This window comes from Electrophorus electricus, chromosome 15 (assembly GCF_013358815.1).
Source record: "Electrophorus electricus isolate fEleEle1 chromosome 15, fEleEle1.pri, whole genome shotgun sequence".
NCBI lineage: Eukaryota > Metazoa > Chordata > Actinopteri > Gymnotiformes > Gymnotidae > Electrophorus > Electrophorus electricus.
Genome location: NC_049549.1, coordinates 14,196,155 through 14,218,242, shown reverse-complemented (window position 1 = coordinate 14,218,242; position 22,088 = coordinate 14,196,155). Strand labels below are relative to the sequence as shown.

General features: G+C 50.1%; 1 protein-coding gene across 3 annotated transcripts in view; it reads right to left on the bottom strand.

Annotated features, from left to right (window-relative positions):
• The window catches only part of dph1 (diphthamide biosynthesis 1), a 60,356-nt gene that overhangs the window by 1,641 nt on the left and 36,627 nt on the right, over positions 1–22,088 (bottom strand). For 2 of the 3 annotated variants that reach the window (XM_026997811.2, XM_035534467.1), the window contains 8 exons: positions 19,851–20,005; positions 19,180–19,301; positions 15,861–15,929; positions 15,613–15,769; positions 13,199–13,299; positions 8,896–8,974; positions 6,061–6,195; positions 4,748–5,538 (listed from right to left, as the gene is read on the bottom strand). In XM_026997811.2, the coding sequence (XP_026853612.2) occupies positions 5,443–5,538; positions 6,061–6,195; positions 8,896–8,974; positions 13,199–13,299; positions 15,613–15,769; positions 15,861–15,929; positions 19,180–19,301; positions 19,851–20,005 (914 nt within the window). In that variant the 3' untranslated portion in view covers positions 4,748–5,442. Of the gene's footprint in view, positions 1–4,747; positions 5,539–6,060; positions 6,196–8,895; positions 8,975–13,198; positions 13,300–15,612; positions 15,770–15,860; positions 15,930–19,179; positions 19,302–19,850; positions 20,006–22,088 lie in introns of those variants that run through there. The other variant, XM_026997812.2, reaches the window with a different exon arrangement.

The window sequence follows — 22,088 nt, the reverse complement described above, 5'->3', positions numbered from 1 at the left end:
ATCTATTCTGTTTTCAAACATCACAAGCTCTTCCTCATCTCTGAGGCTTCTATCAGTATTTAATTTGTCCATTTCCTGTTATTTTACTTATAAACATCTTATGTAATGTAAGATTTTTCCAAAAAGCCTTGAAATTTGATTACGTTTCCAAATGCAGGGTATTCTGGATATAATTTTAGTATAATAACATCCTCAGTACTTTATAGTTCTGATTCATTTTGGAATCAGCTTCACATCATTCAGAACACATTAAATGTTCTTAATTTTTTAATGAAGTAAATTGTGCAGTACTATCATCATGTTAGAATAACAACATATGTAGCTGCAGTAAAATTAATATTATTGAAACCTTTGAGTATTCATTTAAAATGTGCTTTGGAAATATGCTTTAGAATTTCATATATAAAGCACTCATATTGAACATGATAGGATTCTGCGTGATATATGAAAAAATTAATAAATGTTTTTTTTTTTGTTTTTGTTTTTTTAATTTAGACTTATTTGTGTTTTGTCTTAATCCAACTGAAAGTCTGTAAATTTTGAATGTCATTTTGACCTGCCTGCCGCTCCACATCTTTGATAATCACTAGATATTCTGACAGAGCACCTGGATCTGAAGAACCACGGTTGCATGATACATAGGCAACAGAACAATAATGATTATCGCCTCCATAATGTTAATGAGAAGATCAGGCCCAGGTAACAGACTAGTGGGAAGTGGCTGAAATGCAGCTCCAGTAGCAGAGGTTGGTGGCAGCATAGTCCCTGGGGTCCATGTTGTGAGCTGCAGACTCAAGGAGCCAGAGGCACTTCACAGTGGGCTCTGGGTTTGGTACTACGCTTTCACAGCTTGAGCCTGTCCTAAGCACATCTCACATGGAATCTTAGAAAATCCAGAGGAACCCATGTGTGCTTGTGGTCTTGTTTTACTGTCTTTGTGGGAAAGGCTTAATATTGTGTGTGTGTGTGTGTGTGTGTGTGTGTGTGTGTGTGTGTAAAATGGGTGGTAGTTCTCAGTTCTTGAAATTAAATTTACTTTTAGGCTTAGGGTTTATCTTACGATGCTTACATTTGTGTAAATAGTGTTCTAATTTGAGTTAAGTTAGGTTTAGGAGTTATGTCAGGTAATGGATTAGTATTAGGACTAATACTCTGTAATTTAAACTTAAATGTAGGTGTCCACAAGGATAAAATAAAGAATGTTTGTGTTGGGGGGTATCTCGAGTTATTGAGATTCATTCTATGGGTTTAGGCTTAGTCTTACAATAGTGGCCAGGTGTAACTATAGTGTCAAGAGTTGTGCTAGGTTTAGTATTTGTAATGTAAGGGTATTGGTATTGGGACTAATAAGATACTTGTACTTGCCCACAAGGATAGAAAATGAATGTGTATGTATATGTTTGTATGAGAGAGTGAAAGAAAAAGAGTGAGTGAGAGAGAAAGATAACAGAGATGGAGATGGTGAGATGAGGTGAGTCAACATTTCCTGTCTCAGGAAGATAAACCATTTGTCAGGCTCTTCACAGGAGCAGCTGCCTCCTGCATCTCCTTCCTGATGAGCAACACACACACACACACACACACACACACACACACACACACACACACACATGTACATCTGCCCACCCCAAATGCACATAAATTTGGCATTCATTTAGTAATAATGGGTTGTCTCGTTCGCTTTGAGTCAAACGTCTGATCCATGACAACCCATAATAAACATCCTCAGAATATCTATGACAATGTATTGAGGAAAGAAGAAAAGGCTTGAAAAGATACCAGATGGACACTTTAGACAAACAGACCAAAAGGTGCTGCTAGTGTTACTGGAAAATGTGCCAAATGCAATCTGACATTCCAGTCCCACACTGAGGGACTGGTGAAGGTGAAACCCACACCGAGGCTTCAAATAAAATGTAACATGATTTTCATTATAGCAGCATTCAGCTACACAACACACATTCACCTAAAAAGTTAAAATGCCCGTGGAATAATATCTCCTTTTTCTTTTCAGGTAAGTGGTTAACGTTCAGAAATATTAGTGTCTGAAGAACTACTGATCCTGCTCAGTACTCCTCTGGCTGCCTCTGACCAGCCAAGAGAAAATACCAGCTTATGACAACAGAAATGTGTGTGTGTGTGTGTGTGTGTGTGTGTGTGTGTGTGTGTGTGTGTGTGTGTGAGTGAGTGAGTGTGTGAGTGTGTGAGTGAGTGTGTGAGTGTGTGAGTGTGTAAGTGAGAGAAAGATTTTCAGCCCATCTGGAAGCAATCACACATAAGAACACTTAAAAGATAGATTTGCTGTTTTTCTATCCAGACTTTATTCAGACTGTTTCCCATTCTTCATAACTGTGCATACCACAACCTCGCCAACTGCGTCAATACTGAGAAACTTACCATCACTTTGCAAGTTCTCCTTGGGCTCAAACACACTCCAGTACAGCACTCTTCTAAGTTTTCAAAGGCACCAATTTTTAAAAGGGGAAACTGTTGCAAAAACAAATGTAAGTGATATAATGTAAACCCCGGTTTTTAGCAGTCTTTACTGGCTTCATTTTGCATACCCTTTATGGGACTGGCCTTTGAGAGTACGATTCCCGGTGAGCACTCTTCTTAGCGGCCACTGAGAGCGCTACAAATAGAATCCCATTTAAGTATTTTAATACTGAAGTGTGTATTGGCCCATAGCATCTTTAGTGCCATCAGCCATTCACGGAAAGGCAGCCCCACCCCGGATAAACCGGAATCACCGCAAACACATTCAGAGCCTTTATTTCGTTAGCTGGAGCAGAGTCTCTGGGCCCCGTCTCGGAGCTTAACGGTATAACCAAAACGAACATACAACACGACGAACGGAGAACAGAAAAAAAGTAGCTGGCAGGGCTAGAGACAGACCAGGGACAGGACTAGATAGCGTAACGGGGCGAGAAATAAGGTTACGGTCACAAAAACCGACACATAAACTAGACACGGGTGTTGCACTCAATAAGCGGAGCGGACAGCAAAACGAGGATGACGAACGGAGCGAAACCGAACACAAGGCAGCACATGGAAAGCGTGGGTTGCCATGGGAACCGCAACGCCAGGGGGCGGGGCCACCGGGACACGTTCATGAATATGAACGTCTTAAGATCAGATGCGGTGCGCTCTACATGGGACGGAGGATGTCCTTAGAGACGGTGCCAGTCTCTGCGCCTCAGAAAGAGGAAACTCTGTCCCGGCAGCAAAAACTCGAATTGCAGAAATTAAACTTCAGGACTGATTCTGTGAATAAACAGTGCTTATTTAGAAATGTGACAGCGCGGGTTTTACTTCAGTGACTAGACGTTTACTGACACAAGATGGGGAGAACCCAGATAAAGTATGCGGGGCGGGGGGTTTACACACGCAACGGAAGCAGTCCGTCTTCTCCCGGGCGAGCTGCAAAAACCACAACAATTTAGTCCCTCGCACAGCTCTCTGCCGCCCTGGAAAACAACAGCAAAAACGGATCGGACCCTTCAAAATGGCCGCTGCACACGACCAGTCCGCACGTTTACACGCCACGGATTTACTAGCAAGCAGCTTTAGTCGCTCACTCTCACGGGCTCCAACTTTACGGCTGCATGCGTGAAGGAGCTGCTGCTAGTTTGAAATGGCACAAAAGTGACTCCTGAACGAGTGGAAAACTGGCTGTCGCCGCCATGCTCGTAGTCCTCGTCCTCGCTCTCCCAGATCTGGCTACCAAAGAGTCTAAATAATAATAATAATAATAACAGCAAATAAATAAACTGTCGGTGGGTGCAGCAACTGACAGCAGTTTAAAAAAAAAAAAACCCTCAAACGTTATTTGTTCCTAATGTTCCGAATAAATAATACAGACACACCACGATACAGCAGAAAAGGGAAATAAAGACATTTATTTTTCTTTCCTTAACACCAGGAGAATCTGTAGCATAATAGTCTGTTTCTCAGTAGGCCTACTGCAACTACAGGGGACAGTTTCACTATGCATCGGAAACAGCAATTTTGATCAAATCTGTGATGGAAACCAACGAATCTGCCATTTAACACACAAATGTGCGCAATAATTCCAGTCATTGCCATGCAAAATCCATCAATAAATCAGTCTCATTAATGAAGCGCTCATTACTGCATTACACAGATCCGCTTCTGCATGCTTAGAGCGCCATCTAGTGCACATGCAGGTAAAGATGACACACCAACAGGAAACTCAGAGCAAGTACGCATAGCAACTCGATTGCAAGAGAAAATCAATACAACTGAAACTCGGGTGGGCTGTTATAACACACACACACACACACACACACACACAGCTCTAAAAAGTATGGTGAATTGTGTAATTTTATTATAATCTTATAGCATTAAGTGTAGAAACGCTAGGGGCTAATTAGACAATCCAACTTTAATACTGGAATGTGCAATCCAGCCATTTAGTAGTGAAACATACAAAATGTCTTGACTAAATATTATACACACACACACAATATATATATATATATATATATATATATATATATATATATATATATATATATATATATATATATAAAATAAACACTGTAGCAGAATACTCAAATTAATCCCAATTTCTATTGTAGACACAAGACCCAACACCATTTGTACTGTACTTACATGCAGAGTTACATTATAGAGTAGTATTCTGTAAATGTGTGTTTTTAAGTAGGATCTATCTAATTTGGTTTGCATAAAGTACACATTTGGTTTCAATAAAAGTACACCATTCTGTTGGCCAGATCTAGTCCATGCTTTATTCCCCAGTCAAGCACACTGTCCACAAGACTTCCTGCAATTAAAATATTTAATTTGGCTTTGTATAAAAATACAGTGCATTAATGCCAAAAACATTTCAAGTTTGACATGCAAACGCAAGAGCTCTGCTACCATCACTGGCGTGACAGCCACCAACACGGAAAGGGGAGTTTTCTTTGCTGAAAAGAATTTCTCAGCGCACTTTCATTCCTAACTGCAATTTTGCCTTCAACAGAGCGTGTGAAGGTCAACAGCTCTAAGTGTGCGGCAGTTCCTTTCTCGCCCCAGAGACAAGATGATTGCATTTAACTAGCCACCCACATGGCTGCAATCTGAAACAAACAATGTGCACTCAGGGTCGTCTGTCTCCATTGGTCGGCCCCTTTCTTACCCAGACGCGCGCTCGCAGGTACACACACACACGCGCTCGCAAGTACACACACACGCGCTCGCAAATGCACACACACACACACACGCATGCACGGAAACAGATGCTCTTGTTGTATTCAGGTGGGTGCAGATTTGATCTAGAGCTTTGAGAGTGCAGAGGGCTCTGGAAAGATGACATCCACAGTGCTCTGACAACAGCGTGGAGCGCTGGCCTGCGATTGGCTGTCTCCGGCAGGGCGCAGATGCTGGGCTGTGGTTGGCTGTCGAGCTTGTTGCTCGTTAGCAGGGTGTTCGTTCCGGCTGGCAGCTACAGGGGGCGCTGTGCTCACAGGCACCAGTCGTCTTCTGCTGTAAGCAGCATGTGCCTGCTGCCTTCTACAGAGGAGTGAGCAGAACACGAATCAGTTAGGCTTGAATTTCCTCCACTCACTGCAGGTGTAATACAGAAATCTGTGTGTTACCAACACCACAATTATTCTGACATTTATTCTTCAACAATTTCACACAGATGGAATTTATGTAGCCGTGATTATTGGCTACCTGTTAGTATCAAAATGCCTGTGGTACAAGCTAAGAGTGCCTTCACAGAATACACCTTGTCAACACTTCGGTGACCTGTAGTAACCTCTTTCCAGTGGAACAAACTGCACACTGCACACTGAAGGGGGAATGAATTATGCCAAGCAGATGCTAAAATCTTCCTGCATCCCAACAGGCTCCTCGCCACTGGGTGTCGCTGTAGCAGCGCAGGTCTGTGTGTCCTTATCTAAACACCATCTGCTTTTATGAGCAAGAACCTCCCGAGATTTCTGAGCAAATCGTTTCTCTGCATCAATCATTCTGAACAAAATCTCTCTCACGCGCGTACATATATATACGCGGATCTGGCACACACACCTGCGGCTGCTTGCATCGCGGCCGTCTGGGCTGGTTGTCCAGGTGATTGGGGGCCCAAGGCCCCAGGCTCTGATTGGAGTAGAAGTCCATGGGATACACCTTCTGCCATTCTATCTGCTGCAGGGCTACTGCTGCCTGAGAGGGTGGGATTGGGGGGGCAGACAGAGACAACAATCTATCGTTTATAAAACCCAAGTTGGTTTTTTTTGTGGCTTCTTTGATAAATACCACCAGAAAATCTCCGCTACTAAAGGGCCCTCTATCCAGGATTGTCACGAAGCTCGACTATCCCACCATTCCTAATCTGCTACGCACACACACAGCTATTCCGTTGTCCTCCATGCTTTGATGCCCCCCACCACCACACACGGGGTGGTGGGGTGGGGTGGGGGGGGCGCAACTATGGAAACAGTAAATGTGCATTTGCTTAGAAACTCATTAGTTCAACTTAACGGCACTTCTTTGCTGCGTTTGTGCACAGTGACTTGGAAAATGTCAGAGGCTGCATGATTTGTTCTGTCATGGCAGCAATACAAAAAAATATATATATATATATCAAATGATTGCACATCAATATTACACACCTAAAAGCTCAGGAGGAAAAGGGGAAGAAAGCTTTGTATAGCAGCCTCTTTCTCCACCCAGCCTACTGGGAGCCGTGGAAACGGTGCAAACTCCTCAGAGGCAGCAACACTTCCTGTAGCAGCGAGTCCAGCCTGGGCCGGGGCCTCGGCGGGGCTCTCCCGGCGCCGTATCTCCCTGAGCCGTCGCCCCAGGGCCACACACCCGCCTCGCCTCGCCTCTGCTTCTCCAGTGTTGATGGGCGGCGCAGGCCGCCTGGCCACTGACACTTCCCTTAAAGCTGCGCGCTAATACCATAGGAAGGATGGGATATTATGTTTATGAAGTATTGTCTCCGGGAGCGGGACGATATTACCTCATAAACAAACTCTGCTCAATAAATAGGCCGGCATGCGACGCATATCCATCCTGCCCTTAACACGATATTCACTCCTCCTCCTCCTCCTCCTCCTCCTCCTCTCGCAGAGAGGCTCCAGTCAGCTACGGAATAATGCTCGCTAATGGAAGTTTTCTTTTTTCAAATGCTTATGCCGAGTCTGTTAGTGCCAGCGCGCCCCCGGGCTACAAATAATAACTCAGGATTTGAAGGATTCTTTTCATCACCTCTCCGGTAAAACACACACGGCTCCGCCACTGCCACCATTCCCCTTCCGCTCCCACCCTCCCTCACCGCTCTTCCGCCTCTCCCGGCCTTTTCATCATTCCGTGCCTCCTCCGTGCGCCTCAGCCCCTGCGTCCGCCGCTTCCTGGCTGCTCCCCGTAATCCCTACGCCGGCAGAGGAGGTGAGTGTGTCTTGCGCACTATAAATACAACGCGGCGCACGCCGAAATAACTGCCGCCGCATCACTGGCCCTCTCCCGGTGCCGCGGCCAAAGCAGACACAGGCGCGGAGAGAAAAACGCGGAATAAATAACCCATCATGCTGATTTCCACGTGGTTCCTCATTATCTGGTGCTGCTGGAGCACTTCACGTGAGCTCGAGTTGCAGGGCTGATGCAAATCGAAGAAACAGAGGAACGGGGGGGGGGGGGGGGGGGGGGGGGGCACTTTGAATCAGACCAGGCGGGTGTGTGCAAGGTGCAGGGCAATGCCTCGCAAGATGCCCGGCTGGTCAGGTGTCCGGATTTACACAGACACTAGCTATTATAGTTAATGAACTAGCACTGCTGATTATAGCAAAAGGGGGAATGCGTGTGTGTGTGTGTGTGTGTGTGTGTGTGTGTGTGTGTGAGAGACACCCTAGAGATGTCAGCATTGCATCCATGAATGTTCTACTCTGCTATAGTCTGATATTTTTTCATACTGTTTCATACTGTCTTTGTTAAAGGTCTTATATTTCTTTCATACATCTGAAGTTAATGACATGACTGAAGAGCCTGCATCAAGAAAACAATCAATACAGGTCTAGCAGTCATATTTGTGATGTACTCTATGATGTGGGAGGTGCATTTTTGCTGTGGACAAGTGAAGTTCCCTGAATTTGTCTATTTGAAGAAGCCTGAGGATTCAGCCCAGCACCTGACTGGTTCCAGGCCACCATCTCCGGTGGTCCACGCAGCACTGGTTACGAGCCACGCTGGCAGCTGTAGTGCAGCAGTCAGCTTCGAAAGACAGAAAGACACGGAGGGAGGTGAGGGAGAAATGAAGGGATGGAGAGGAGCTGCTTTTCTGCACTGAAACACAGGCTCTCCTTCTCTGACATGCCTGATAAACAACATAAAATATGCAGGAAAAATATACAGCCTAGATCGGCGTGTGTGTGTGTGTGTGTGTGTCTGTGACATTGCAAAATATTATGTACAATTAACACGGACATGCTTAAAAGCGTTTTCTCCTCTCGTGATGTCATGAAGTGAACGGTGAACGCGGACACACACATGCACGCACGCACGCACGCATGCACTTTGTAAACATGGGCCGCTGGTGCGTGCAGCCGGAGACGCGCACCACCCCGACAAGGCCACCACGCGAGGACCGCTAACTCCGCCCACCAGCGGCACTCGGCTTCGCATGGCTGTGCAAAAATAAAGAAAAGCAAATAAAGCGAAAGTCCTGGCACAGAGCAAGGTGAGCCAACTAGCTCTGGGAAGTGTGACTTCCTCTGAAGCGTAAATAAGCCTGGAGACTGCCGTGGTGCGTGAGGGCGGCAGGCTCGCGTGCGCACGCGAGCGCTGGCTCTCCCTGTCTCGCTGTGATAGCGAGACGGGTGGTGGGGACGAGGCAGTTGTTGTGAGGGTGTAAAACGTGTGTACCTCGTAGGGAGAAAGCAGGGGTTTGGGGAACACAGTGCCCCAGTCGATGGAGAGGCGTGGACATGCGATCTGCACCCACCTACAGACAGAGACGGAGAGAGGGAGAGAGAGGGGGGGGGGGAGAGAGAGAGGGAGAGAGAGAGAGAGAGAGAGAGAGAGAGAGAGGGAGAGAGAGGGAGTTTTAAGAGGCAAGGCACAGTTCTCCTGATAGGTCCGACAGTAGTGCCTGGCTTCCACACCCAGCCCTCGGCTGTAAATATACGAGTCTTCACAGTCGGCTCTGGCCGACGGCAACAGGCAGCACAAGGGGGAGGCTGGGGGATTGCGAGGGAGGTGGGAAGGAGGGGGAGGGGACAGGAAGCAGGAGGAGCAGCGAGAGGGGCGGGAGGAGGGGAGCGAGGTGAACCAGGACGGGGGAAAAAAAAAAAAAATGCTCTCGTCTCCATGGACCGAACGCACACAGCAGCAGCATCCAGTGAGTAAAAAGGGAACAGGGAGAGAGTGTTTAAATGGGGAGAGAGAGAGAGGGAGAGAGAATGGGATCGAGGAGTGTGAGGTGATTGCGAGCAGCAGCAGAAGACTGAAGACTGAGAGGGGAGATGTTGGGGAGATGCAGAAGAACCTGCAGCCAGAGCTCCACTTCCAGCAGGGGGACGAGAGAGCAGTAAACACTGCGGCGGCAACATTAGCTGAACGGCTGAACCTGCTCAAAAGCAGGAGCCGAGGAAGAAGCGGCTCTGGATGAAGAACATTACATCACTGTGCCTTCAACATTACACAACGTTATCTGGAGGTCGTCAAAATTCAAGAGTTTCGACGGGGGGCAAAGTTTACCTTGACATCTTGTTCCCTCTCCCACTAATGCAGTGTGTCTTAAGCTAAAAATTAGAGCCTCATCTGTAACGAACCACACACACACACACACACACACACACACACACACACACACACACACACACACACACACACACACACAGAGCGCTCCAACCTTTCTCCCCCACTATCCTGATTCAGTGCGGACCGCTAGCTCATGCTCTGTGTGACTTGGCCCGGAGCTTTTCTCTGCGTGAGCATGGCAGACGGGCCACTATAGGCCGGCGGGGCAGGCGGGTGGGTGGGCGTAGTCGCGGGGCAGGCGGGTGGGTGGGCGTAGTCGCGGGGCAGGCGGGTGGGTGGGCGTCGGACAGATGACTCAGACGGCGAGGATTAGCAAGCAGCAGAGACACTGATGTTCATCGGGCTGCGCAGTGGCAGGGTCTGGCTGAGCCGCAGACCCGCAGACCCGTTCAGGCCCGTCTGGATTCCCTCCGGGGTGGGGCGGAGGGCGGTCCCGCCACGGCGAGGCCCGTAGCAGGGACCCACGTGATTCCGCACCACATCCCAATTGCTCTCCACTGAGGGCCGTGTTCTTTTCGTGGTTGTTGATGTCTGTCTCCTGGTGTGTCTCCTGCCTTCTTGGCCAGGGCTCAATGCACGAGAGATTTTTAGTCTCAGTGTGAATTATAACCTGGTTAAATAAAAGGTTAAATGAAAACAAATGGATAAAAAAGTCCAACCCCCCTACCCCCACACACAGTCTTGTCCGGTGAGAGAAGGGTTGTGGGCAGGTGTGTGAACACCCTCACTTGGAGACCATGCGGCACGACATGAAACCACCTGACAGAGGAACAGACGTGGAGTGGTGGGGGGAGTTAGCATGCGGTTAGCACCTCCTCACTTCTGCTAGACAGAATGGATTTTAATTAGCCATTCCACCTGCTAGAAACCGAGAAATACGACGGCACAGATGAACGCTTTAGGAAGAGGGCATGATGTGTATGACGGCGCTCTGTGGATCCACGTCTGGTGTTAAACGCACAGCGTGTAACAAGAAAAGATGGAGACATTTGGGGTACAAAATCGGAACCGCGTCTTGCTATGTCCTGAGGTTTTAATGGAGAAAGCATTAGCTCAAAGTAGGGTAGAAGTGCTAATGTCTGGGTCGGTAATGTGTGTGGGTGAGTCTGTAGTGAGTGTGTGTGTATGTGAGTGTGTGTGCGTGGGTGTGCATGTGCGTGTGTGTATGTGCGTGTGTGTGTGTGTGTGTGTGTGTATGTGTGAGCGTGTGTGTCTGCGTGCGTGTGAGTGTGTGTGTGTGTGTGTGTGTGAGTGTGTGTGTGAGAGTGAGTGTGTGTGAGAGTGAGTGTGTGTGAGTGTGTGTGAGAGTGAGTGTGTGTGAGAGTGAGTGTGTGTGAGAGTGAGTGTGTGTGTGTGTGTGTGTGTTTGTGTGTGTGTTTAACAGCTCTTTTTGTTGCCGTTAGTCTTTGTCCACAGAGCACATGCTGTTCTTAGCGCAGTACAAAAGGCCCATGCAAGTGCAGTTTAAAAAAACCCAGAACAAAACAAAACAAAAAACAAAACAGAAAAGGTCTGCCTCACGAGGATTAGAGCCTCAGGTGTGTCGTCCCTGGACCCGTTTCTATCAGGCCGGAATGAACGGTGTGGGCCGGGGAATATTGCAGTTCGGGCAGAACACGGGAGAGCGTGGAATTTCCCCTCAGACCGGAGCAGACCCCAATATGCTCCCATCCGCCTGCCGTGTACTGAAACCCCCCTGCACAGGCGAGCAGAGACCCCCTGGGGACAGGGCTTTGGCCCACTGAAAGTGCCTAAGTGGCGTGTCTGCCCCTCTGCTATCTCTGCTATTTATCCCGCTGTAGGCGGGATAAATTTATCCCACTGTAGGCGCTGTAGACTTCCTCCCCCACCTCCCGCGGAGGGTAGGAGCTCACGAGTCCGCACGAGTTGCTCTGTTGGCTTGACCCAGCATGGCAGCAGAAAGGAAGCTGCCTGGAGGAGCGGAGCCGTGAGCTCCTGTGTGTCACTTCCTGCTGGGATTAGGCAACGATGCTCCCAGAAGCTCGAGAGAGGCACGACCGGGGCGTGCGCCGAGATCCGCGCCGTCTTTCGCAGCCTCCTCCTCCTCCTCCCTCCCTCCCTCTCCCCTGAACCTCCTGTCCTCTCTCCCATTCTGTGTGTGCAGACGGAGGTCGTGATACTCCCCTGTCCCAGCGAAAGGCCGGGGCTGGTGGGGTCTGAGGCATGACGATGACGATGCATCAGAACTGGGCTTCGTGCCGGCTCACCAGGACACACCAGCCCAAACAGATGCTCAGATGGAGCTTTCTAAGCTCGGCCCAGGGAACGCAGGGGAACCGAGTACATACTAAGTCCATAAGCATTAACATAGGGTTGGTTCCCCCTTCGCAGCTGTAACAGATTCCATTCTTTAGGGAAGGCATTCTATGAGATTTTGGAGTGTGTCTGTGGGAATTTGGTATGTTGAAGCATTAAGAATAGCCTTCACCGGAACAAAGGGGGTCAGGCCAACCCCTGAAAACCAACCCCACAGCATTACCCCTCCTCCACCAAAGCTTAGACAACGCAGTCAGGCAGGTCATGTTCTCCTGCCAAATCCAGACTCATCAGCCTTCCCGACAGAGGAGCGTGATCCGTCACTCCACAGGACACGTTTCCACTGCTCCAAAGTCCAGTGGCGGCGTGCTTTACACCGCTCCGTCCGAGGCATGGTGTTGCTCTTGGCGACGTAAGGCTGGCGTGCAGCGGCTGGGCTTCTGGCGCCGATGTTAATGCCAGAGGAGGCCTGGAACTCTGCAGGTACTGAGGCAGCAGAACGCCGTCGACCTTTACGCACCGTAGACCTCAGCACTCGGCGACCCCGCCCCGTAACTTCATGTGGCCGCGTGGCAACGGAACCGAATGAAATACGTGAATTCAGTGATTAAGAGGTGTGTCCCAGTGCTACATGGCCCCTAATTAAAGTCTTGTACCACACTGTAGCTCACAATAGCAGGAGAGAAACACCATAATCCGTGGTTAAAAACCACCCTGGACCACGAGTTAAAGCCACCTTAGGTCAGGACTGGTTTTTATGCTTTAAAAAAAAACCAAAACCCCACCCCTAGGAATCTGTTAGGTTACAGCCTAAATCCACCTTAGATCATGGCAACCAAAGAGCGAAGAGTTCTGAGGAGAAGTGTCACTCTCTTGGTACTCTCCAGGAGGGAGTGGAGGGGTTGGTTATGAAACGACGCTGCCAGGCCATCAGTGCCGGCTGCCCCAGCTGTCAAACTCGGCTCCTCCTGTTTCTTTTTGTTCCCGCGTGTCCTCGGGGGGCACTGAAGGCGAGATTAGTGTGTGTTTCATATCGGGGGAGGCTGCCTTGTGTGAATAATACGAGCTGATTTGTAATTGCGCGAAAATGAGAACGTGACTCTGCATGAAGACGGTGGCGGGGACTCACGCGTCGACATCTGCCATCAGTGCCAGCTTGTTCGGGAAGATCTCGGAGAGGAGCACCCTGGTGAACAACCTGCCAAGAGCCTTCAGCTTCAACTCCAAATGCTGCGGAGAGAGAGAGAGAGAGAGAGAGAGAGAGAGAGAGAGAGAGAGAGAGAGAGAGAGAGAGAGAGAGGGGAAAGAGAGTGCACGAGAGGGGAAGAGAGAGAAAACGAGAGAGAGAGAGAGAGAGGGGAAAGAGAGAGAAAGTGAGAGCGAGAGAGAGAGAGAGAGAGAGAGAGAGAGAGAGAGAGAGGGGGAGAGAGAGAGAGGGAGGGAGAGAGAGAGAGAGAGAGGGAGGGAGAGACAGAGAGAGAGAGAGAGAGAGAGAGCAAGAGAGAGAGAGAGAGAGAGCGAGAGAGAGAGAGAGAGAGAGAGAGAGAGAGAGAGAGAGAATGTGCCGAGCGTGGGAGAAAGACAGACGGACAACGTGAGAGATAGAAAGAAACAGAAAACAGCACGAGTGACAAAGAAATGCGAGAAAGAGAGCGGAAAGAAGGAGGGAGAGAAGGATGCTGGGGGTTAATACAGGTGAGAGAAAGAAACCACAGCCAATTACCCAGTGACCCTGCGCTGTGCCCAATCACCCCGCTGTCACACACCTGAGACGCCACACAAGACAAAGAATTCAGAGTGCGTGGAACTTCGGCGCTCCTTTAAATTTGGGAGCCAGGCAGGACAGTTTGGACAAAAGGTGTCTGTAAAAATGTCATTGGTGATGTATAACTAACGGGACAAGCAGACAGCCTCGTCTTCTAATGTGTGTCTTGCACGGTCGTCGTAGTCTGGTTGGTAGTAAGAATACATGCACTATTGCATTAAACATGTCTTCACCTGAATTTGAAGGAAACGGGAGTAATATGAGGATTTGCTGCCAAAAGCCTGTTGCCCTGGTTAACGGAAGAGCGGAGGCACAGCAAACCCAAAATCCCAAACACAAACATCACGACATCCTTCTTCTCCTTCAAGGGTCTTTCAGAGAGAGTGAGTGTGTGTGTGCGCATGTGTGTGTGTGTGTGTGTGTGACCCTATCCCACTATCCCATCCTTTCCACTTATTCGAGTGTACACAAGGACTATTCTACAGGTATAACCTTAATCAGGCGATGTACAGCACTACACTGGGAGGGGGGAAGCACACTGGACTGTTAACATTTCTGGCAAACAACTCGCCACATTAGCGAACACAAGCTGGGCATGGCTTCACAAACAAACAAAATAAATAGTGTCTGCGTCTTCTCTAAATGAGTGAGAAAACTAATGGAGACAAAGGCTAGACTGCTACTAATCATCATATTAATTAGATTAATAACTTGTATTCGTTATAACACCTTTTTAGTCCAAATCTTCAAGTGCATTAAATATAGATTACATGGTTGATATGATAATAATATAGCACATTAATTAAATAAGACTACAAATTATGAAATATAATATAAAAGAAACTACATAAGCAGCCGGCCTACACAAATCCATTTCTACTACAGCTTCAAAGGCACCTGGAGTGTGGGTGTTCTGAGCCCCCTGTGCCGGCACCGCCAACACTACTCCGGAGTTCAGCCCAGAAGAGATGAGTGACAGGCACTAACGGGTCCCCTGGTGTCAGGCGTCTCTCCTCCTCAACACACACACGCTTAGTTTTATTCTCTTAAAACAACTTAATTGTTTTGCAGTTGTTGGTTTTTTTTTTGGTTTTTTGGGGGGTTTTTTACTGTTCAGATTCAAATAGGCTCCGTTCTCCAAACGTGGGACAGCGTTTCATCTCCGGTGGGGATATACGCGGCGGAAAAACCTGTGCAATCACGAAGCAACACACGCGTGCGCGCGCACAGGCTACAAAGACCTGCACTCCTGGAGTGACCAACTGAGCATCTGTTTGTCCATTTACAGTCTTCTTGTAACCAACGAACGACGGCTTTAAAAATGTCTCGACAGCGAAACAGGAGCTGATGCGAAGCTGACTGCTTCCCTCTCTCTCCCGTCCTGCGCACACGCCGATTAAGAAGCGACGAGACAATCGGAGGGGCAGTCCACGCAGAGTCCGACGCAAACAGCGAGAGAACTGATAAAAAAAAAAGCAAACTGGGAAGTGAGGGACGGAGGAAGCTAAAGGCAAGACCCCCGGCCCCACCCAAACAACCGTCTACGACCCCCAGCAGAGTCCGCGACAGCTGTATAACGGGGAGCAGGCTGTGTGTGGCTGTTAACGCTACTCTGTGTATCTGTTTGTGGGCTCCTTCGTGTGTGTGCCTTTGTGTGGGTGTTCGGGTGTGTGTGTGTGTGTGTGTGTGTGTGTGTGTGTGGGGTGGATAGTGCGTTACGGGTGAGAAGCATTAGCAAACGCCACACACGGCCATGAGAAAACTGTGCTGTCTCTCACCTCCAGGATTTTGGGATTGCCCTGCCGTCCGAGCGTGCCCAGAATGAGGCCCCACCTCCGGGCCGAACGGGCCGTCTCTATGGCCTGCAGCCTGCTGGCCTGCATGGCCTCATGGTCGTAGTACTCCCGGGAGAACACCTTACTGTACGGATCGTACCTGTAGGAGGGAGAGCCGCCACTGAACTCTTTCCGAGGTGCGTCGGAAGCGTGCATTCCTGGCGCCGAGAAGCTCTGAAGGGTGGGCTTACCTGTAAGCTGGTGTGTCTGGGTTGGCGATCATGATGGACTCCAAGTGGAACCTTCCGTCGCCGAGGTATCTGGAGACGCAAACACAGGCTGCGTCAGACCCGGAGAGACCGGGAGTGAGAGAACAGCGTTGGCGGCACGTCTCCCAGCTTCAGGCAGAGGCTCCACCCCCTGCGGGCGGAGACACGAGCTCCACCCACGGAGAGGAGAGAGATGAATAGATTCCCGCAAGTCAACAACTTGGGTGCACACACTCTCATTTACACGCGCGCACGCACGCACGCACGCACGCACGCACGCACGCACGCACGCACACACGCACGCACGCACACACGCACGCACGCACACACACACACACACACACACACACACACACACACACACACACACACAGCTACACGTAATAGTGAAGTGTATTACACCTGCAGCCCCACATAAGGCCAGAAGATCAGAAACATGGGTGTTAATTAGTCCGCCTTTCTGAAATCAAACCGAACGTCGAGTGGGTGGGATCCCCGTAGGCTGAAGTGAACCCAGCCTGTCTTGCACTCACATACGCACTCCTGTTCTTACTCCCGTGAGAGGCGTTGGTAGAGGTGCTAGCCTCACCAGTCCCGCCAGCAAAATGGAGCACTTCCGGAGTCCCGGTTCCAGCCTTACTGCTCCTACCATGCTCCAGTCCGGCCGAGGAGAAGCCCCCCGGCTCTGAGAGCCCCGGCTGCTCGCCACTGAACAAAACCACTCTCGCTTAGTGCGTTCAAAGCCCCTCCGCTGGGCGGCTGACTCAACGCGCCTGCAGCCCATTAGTATAATGAGGGGGATCTTTCTGCTTGGCGAAGGGGTGGGGAGCAAACACGTAAGCCATTCCTCACTCTCCAGCCCAGAGAGAGCTTTATGCTCTCCTCAGAGGCAGAACACAGGAGCCAATAGCTTTTCTATTATTTAACAATGCTCTGTTCTGCCTTCCCATGGTCATTAATAAAAGAGCCCCATGCACGCAGGCCTATATCTTCTAAAGAAGCCCAGCTCCTGAGCTTTAATTAGCATGTAATCTCATTACGATGGCTTGGAAGGTATAATATAATTGGAGCGGTAAGTAAGCGATGTCCCTCCAGGAGCAGGTTGCTGGATTTAGCCACACAAGTGGGCAGTTCACGAACACTGATGGTGCCATTATGTGGGTGTCCTGTAAGGGTTAAAGTGACATGGCTTGAGCACAGTGTTGCATCAGTTGTGTGGAGGTGACGCATATACGCGCATGTGTGTGTGGACTGGAGAAGACTGATGAAAAGGGGACAGCTAATGCTTAGGCAAAAACACACACACACACACACACACACACACACACAGAGACAGACAACCACAGGGGGTCTAAATCCCACAAACAGTGGACTGAGGGGTCTGGCTAATCTCTGCTCTCCTCATGTCAGTGGTCTAATCCCCTGACAGCGCTCTGCACATGCACCAGCTCCCAGTCAGCGCTGCACAGTCTACAAACCCTCCAGCACCTGCAGACAGAATTAACCATCGCACACCAATTAACATACACTCACACATCCACACACACACGCAAGTCACCCACGTATGGGCACAGTCCTTCAGGCATGTGCATGAGAGTGCGCACACACGCGCACACACACACACACACAATTATGCTCACGAATACCCTCCTTTGTATGAATACTGTCCTTCAAGAACGTACACGCACAGATGCGCGCACACACAATTATGCTCACAAATACCCTTCTTTGTATGAATACTGTCCTTCAGGAACGTACATGCACACAAGCACACGTACAAACACATGTTATGCTCACAAATACCCTCTGGTGTATGAACCCTGTCCTTCTCACACTCACACACACAAACACGCTCAAATATACTCCCTGGAATAAACACTGTCCTTCATGAACGTACACACACATGCACACAGACACAGAACACATACTGTGATACAAAAGGGATCTTGAGAGTTATTTCTGAGATATGTGCATGCGCTTGTGTATGGGTACACTTGTACACGAGACTATGGCAACATGTGAAAATGACCATTCCCGTAGAAACACTCACACACTCTACACTCGTAAACATTTCATGGGGGATGTGGATGGCACAGTTAACAGCATCATAACACTGAATCAATTTAAACACAAACACACACGCACACACACACACACACACGCACACAGACACGTGCACACACACACGCGCGGACAGACACGCGTACACACACGCGCACTAGACACAAACACACACACGCACGCACACACACGCGCGCGCACACAGACACACTCTAGACACACGCGCACACACACACACGCACTAGACACAAACACACACACACACGCTCACACACACGCGCGCACACACAGACGCGCCCACACAGACGCGCACACACAGACATACGCACACACACATACACACGCTAGACACACGCACACACACCTGCACGCACACACACACAGACACGCGCACACAGACACGCGCGCACACCCACACGCTAGACACACACACACACGCACGCGCACACAGACACACGCTAGACACACGCACACACACCTGCGCGCACACACACACGCACTAGACACACACACGCACACACACGCGCGCGCGCACACACACACGCGCACACCCACATGCATGACACACGCACACGCACTAGACACACACATACACACGCACGCGCACACACAGACATGCGCGCGCACGCACGCACACAGACACACGCACACAGACACACAAACACATGCGCACACACACACGCGCACACACACACAGACACACGCACACAGACACACGCACACACCTGCGCGCACACCCACACTCTAGACACACACGCTAGACACACACGCTAGACACACAGACACACGCTAGACACACGCACACACCTGCGCGCACGCACACACGCACACACACACAGACACGCGCGCACACACATGCGCGCACACCCACACGCTAGACACACACGCTAGACACACGCACACGCACTAGACACACACACACACGCACGCGCACACAGACGCGCGTGCACACGCGCGCCCACACACACATGCTAGACACACACCTGCGCGCACACACACACGCACTAGACACAAACACACACGCGCGCACACAGACACGCGCGCACACACAGACACGCGCGCACACACAGACACACGCTAGACGCACGCACACACACCTGCGCGCACACACACGCACGCACCCACAGGTTAGACACACGCACAGACACACACACAGACACACACACAGACACTTAAATGCTATGTCTTTTATGTGTCTGTTTGAGGGCAAATGGCTACAGAGACAGAAGATGACGCTCACATGATGGCATCGACGGGTGTTTCCAGGCGTGGGGAGGTGCAACCGAGGATCTCCCCCGGAGAGAGTGGCCGACACTGGGGCACCAGCACCTCGTATTCAGGCCTCAGCTCCGCGCTCGCTGCCTGCCGGGGACACACAGGGGCGCTGATGGGAGACAGCAAAGCACTGAGCATCACACGCTCACTCACATACACACACATTCGCGCCCACACACACGCTCACGTGTGTTCATATTCGCACCCACACACAGGTCTGTATGCATGCATGTGCAGGTGCTGGCCTACACACGGCACCCAGCATGCAACACAATGTATGCAGGGGTATGTCCTGAAATAACAGAGGTCACGATGCAAAGATGTGTGTGTGTGTGTGTGTGTGTGTGTGTGTGTGTGTGTGCGGGCACAGAGGACTGTCAGACTTATATAAAGTCCAAGCACACCAGTGAACTCCACTAACTTTATTCCACTTCCTTTACAAGTTAGAAACCAATAAAACTGTAAACGCATGGTGCACACCCACATCACATTCCCAACCCAACAATGTGAAACACACACACACACACACACACACTCGACCAACAGTCCAGCAGAAGAGGGAGGAGATGGGTATCGAGACTGAATCTCAAAATGGACAGTGGGCATCAGTGCGCAAGTGGCAAGGTCAAAGGTCACCTGCAGGGCAGCCACAAACTGGATGGTGCTGACGAGGGCGAGCGAGCTTCCTGGAGGGAAGTTGAAGCGGAGCGTGTCCAGGAAATGGGCAGTGTCCATCTGGATGTCCACAAAGACATAGAGCATCTTTATCCCAGCTGTGGCGTCTATGGGAACTTTTTACAAAAGACAGAGAGAGACAGACAGATACATATCTGAGTTGAGTGATGATATTCTTTTAAATCTATGATAATAATGCTAAATTGCGCGAAGAAGAATAAAATAAAACAATAACAAATTAACAATAAAACTGTGTGTGTGTGTGTGTGTGTGTGTGTGTGTGTGTGTGAGGCCATACATGTCTAGTTAAGGTTCACAATTATTAAAGGAAAGAAATGGGACAAACAGTTATGATTAATTCCATTTATTACATCCCCTTTACTACACCAGAGAGACAGAGACGCGTGCCCTCCCGTACGTGATCGTTAGGTGCTAACGAACATAATTAGAGCCGCTCTTACCACATTCACCCAGTGCTCTCATACAACGGCCATTTCTGGAGCGATAACACAAACACGAGCCATTTTACAAATAAGCAAAAGAAGGGAAGATGGGGGGCAGAGCCAGGATGAAGGAGAGGAGAGAGAGAGAGAGAGGAGAGAGAGAGGGAGAGAGAGAGAGAGAGAGAGAGAGGAGAGAGAGAGAGAGAGAGGAGAGAGAGAGAGGGAGAGAGAGAGAGAGAGAGGGGAGAGAGAGAGGGGAGAGAGAGAGAGAGAGAGGGGGGAGAGAGAGAGGTGAGAGAGAGAGTACGGGAGACAGAGAGAGAGAGAGAGAGAGAGGGGAGAGAGAGAGAGGGGAGAGAGAGAGAGGGGAGAGAGAGAGGGGAGAGAGCTGGGTGGAGTGTAGGCGGGGGCAGAGGGGTCTGATGGAGGGTAGGCGGGTGGAGGGGGTCGGCTAGGGGACGTCATAGAGAAAGAAAAAGGATGGATGGATTAGTGGAGGCACTGCTGAACGGGAAACGAGGCTGGAGGCTGCGCAGGTTAGAGCCGCGTAAACACACGCGTGTAGACCCACACGTGTGGCGAGACTGCGACTGTAACAGACATGTTCCTGGTGCCCAGCGGCCTGCTTCCAGGAGGGTGGAGGCTGAGCAGGGAAGCAGAGAGGCACAAGGGATTGATCCGCGCTTTTATCCAATTAGCATAGCAGTCCGAGAGCACTTTATCAGTGCAATCACTGCCGCTGTCAACAGGAAGTGGGGCTTCCCTCCCCCAACACAGTCCCTCCGTCTCACTCGCTCACTTACGACTCGCACAGGCAGGACTACGAAGCCCTATAAAGTCAATGGAAATGAAAGATGATGGAAAGATGTGTGTGTGTGTGCGTGCAAGCGTGTGGGGGGGGGGATGCTTCGACGTGCTACTGCTGTTTGACAGGCTCATTTGTGATGCTTATCACAATTTATTTGCAATGCATCCTATGGCACACGGTGCTGTCTGTCAGATGAAACGTTTCTCAGACACACACGCGCGCGTGCACACACATGCGCACCACTCACATTCCTCCAAGAAACCCACCCTGAAAAGCAGAGCTGAGGGACCTGTTACCGTGGTAACACACCTTTACTGTCTAACGCTAATCCTAACTTCTGCAGACTGCCCTCATATCTATTAAATGTTCCTGCATCTATGCACCAACACAATTTTAACCTTCGCGGGGTGTTAGGACCTGATTAAGCGCCGTAGCTCTGGCATAATCAGCTTCATCTGGGGCAGATAATCCCAGGGACCTTGGGCAGGGAGCGCAGTGCGGCAGGCTCCAGCTGCTGGTGGCATTCAGGAGAGCCAGGATGGGCAGCCGTGGACGTCCGGGCCATATTGATTTAACGTTTCCTCCCCGCCGCACGCAGGTCACCAGACGGGTGGCAGGCGGCGAGGGTGCTGGGTGGGGTGGGCGAGCAAGGAGCCCCTGGGGTGGTTTTTTATTACCCCCCCAAAGGACAAGCTGAATGCACGGCACCCATCGATCGGCTGGGTCGGTGTGCAGCAGGGCCCCTCAGAAAGGGCTGCTGGTCCGTGCGTGACTGCAGGTCGAATGGCTTTGAGGAGGGAGGTGCTCGGCGCTTAAAGAACTCACTCTATACGGCACCTGCATCTCCTCGGGCTCTGGGGCCCGGCTTCGGTCTGAGAGAGGTGTGATTTCTCAAGATCCCCCACCCCCCCTTGACAGGAAGGGGAACCCTGTGTGTCAAACAGCAGG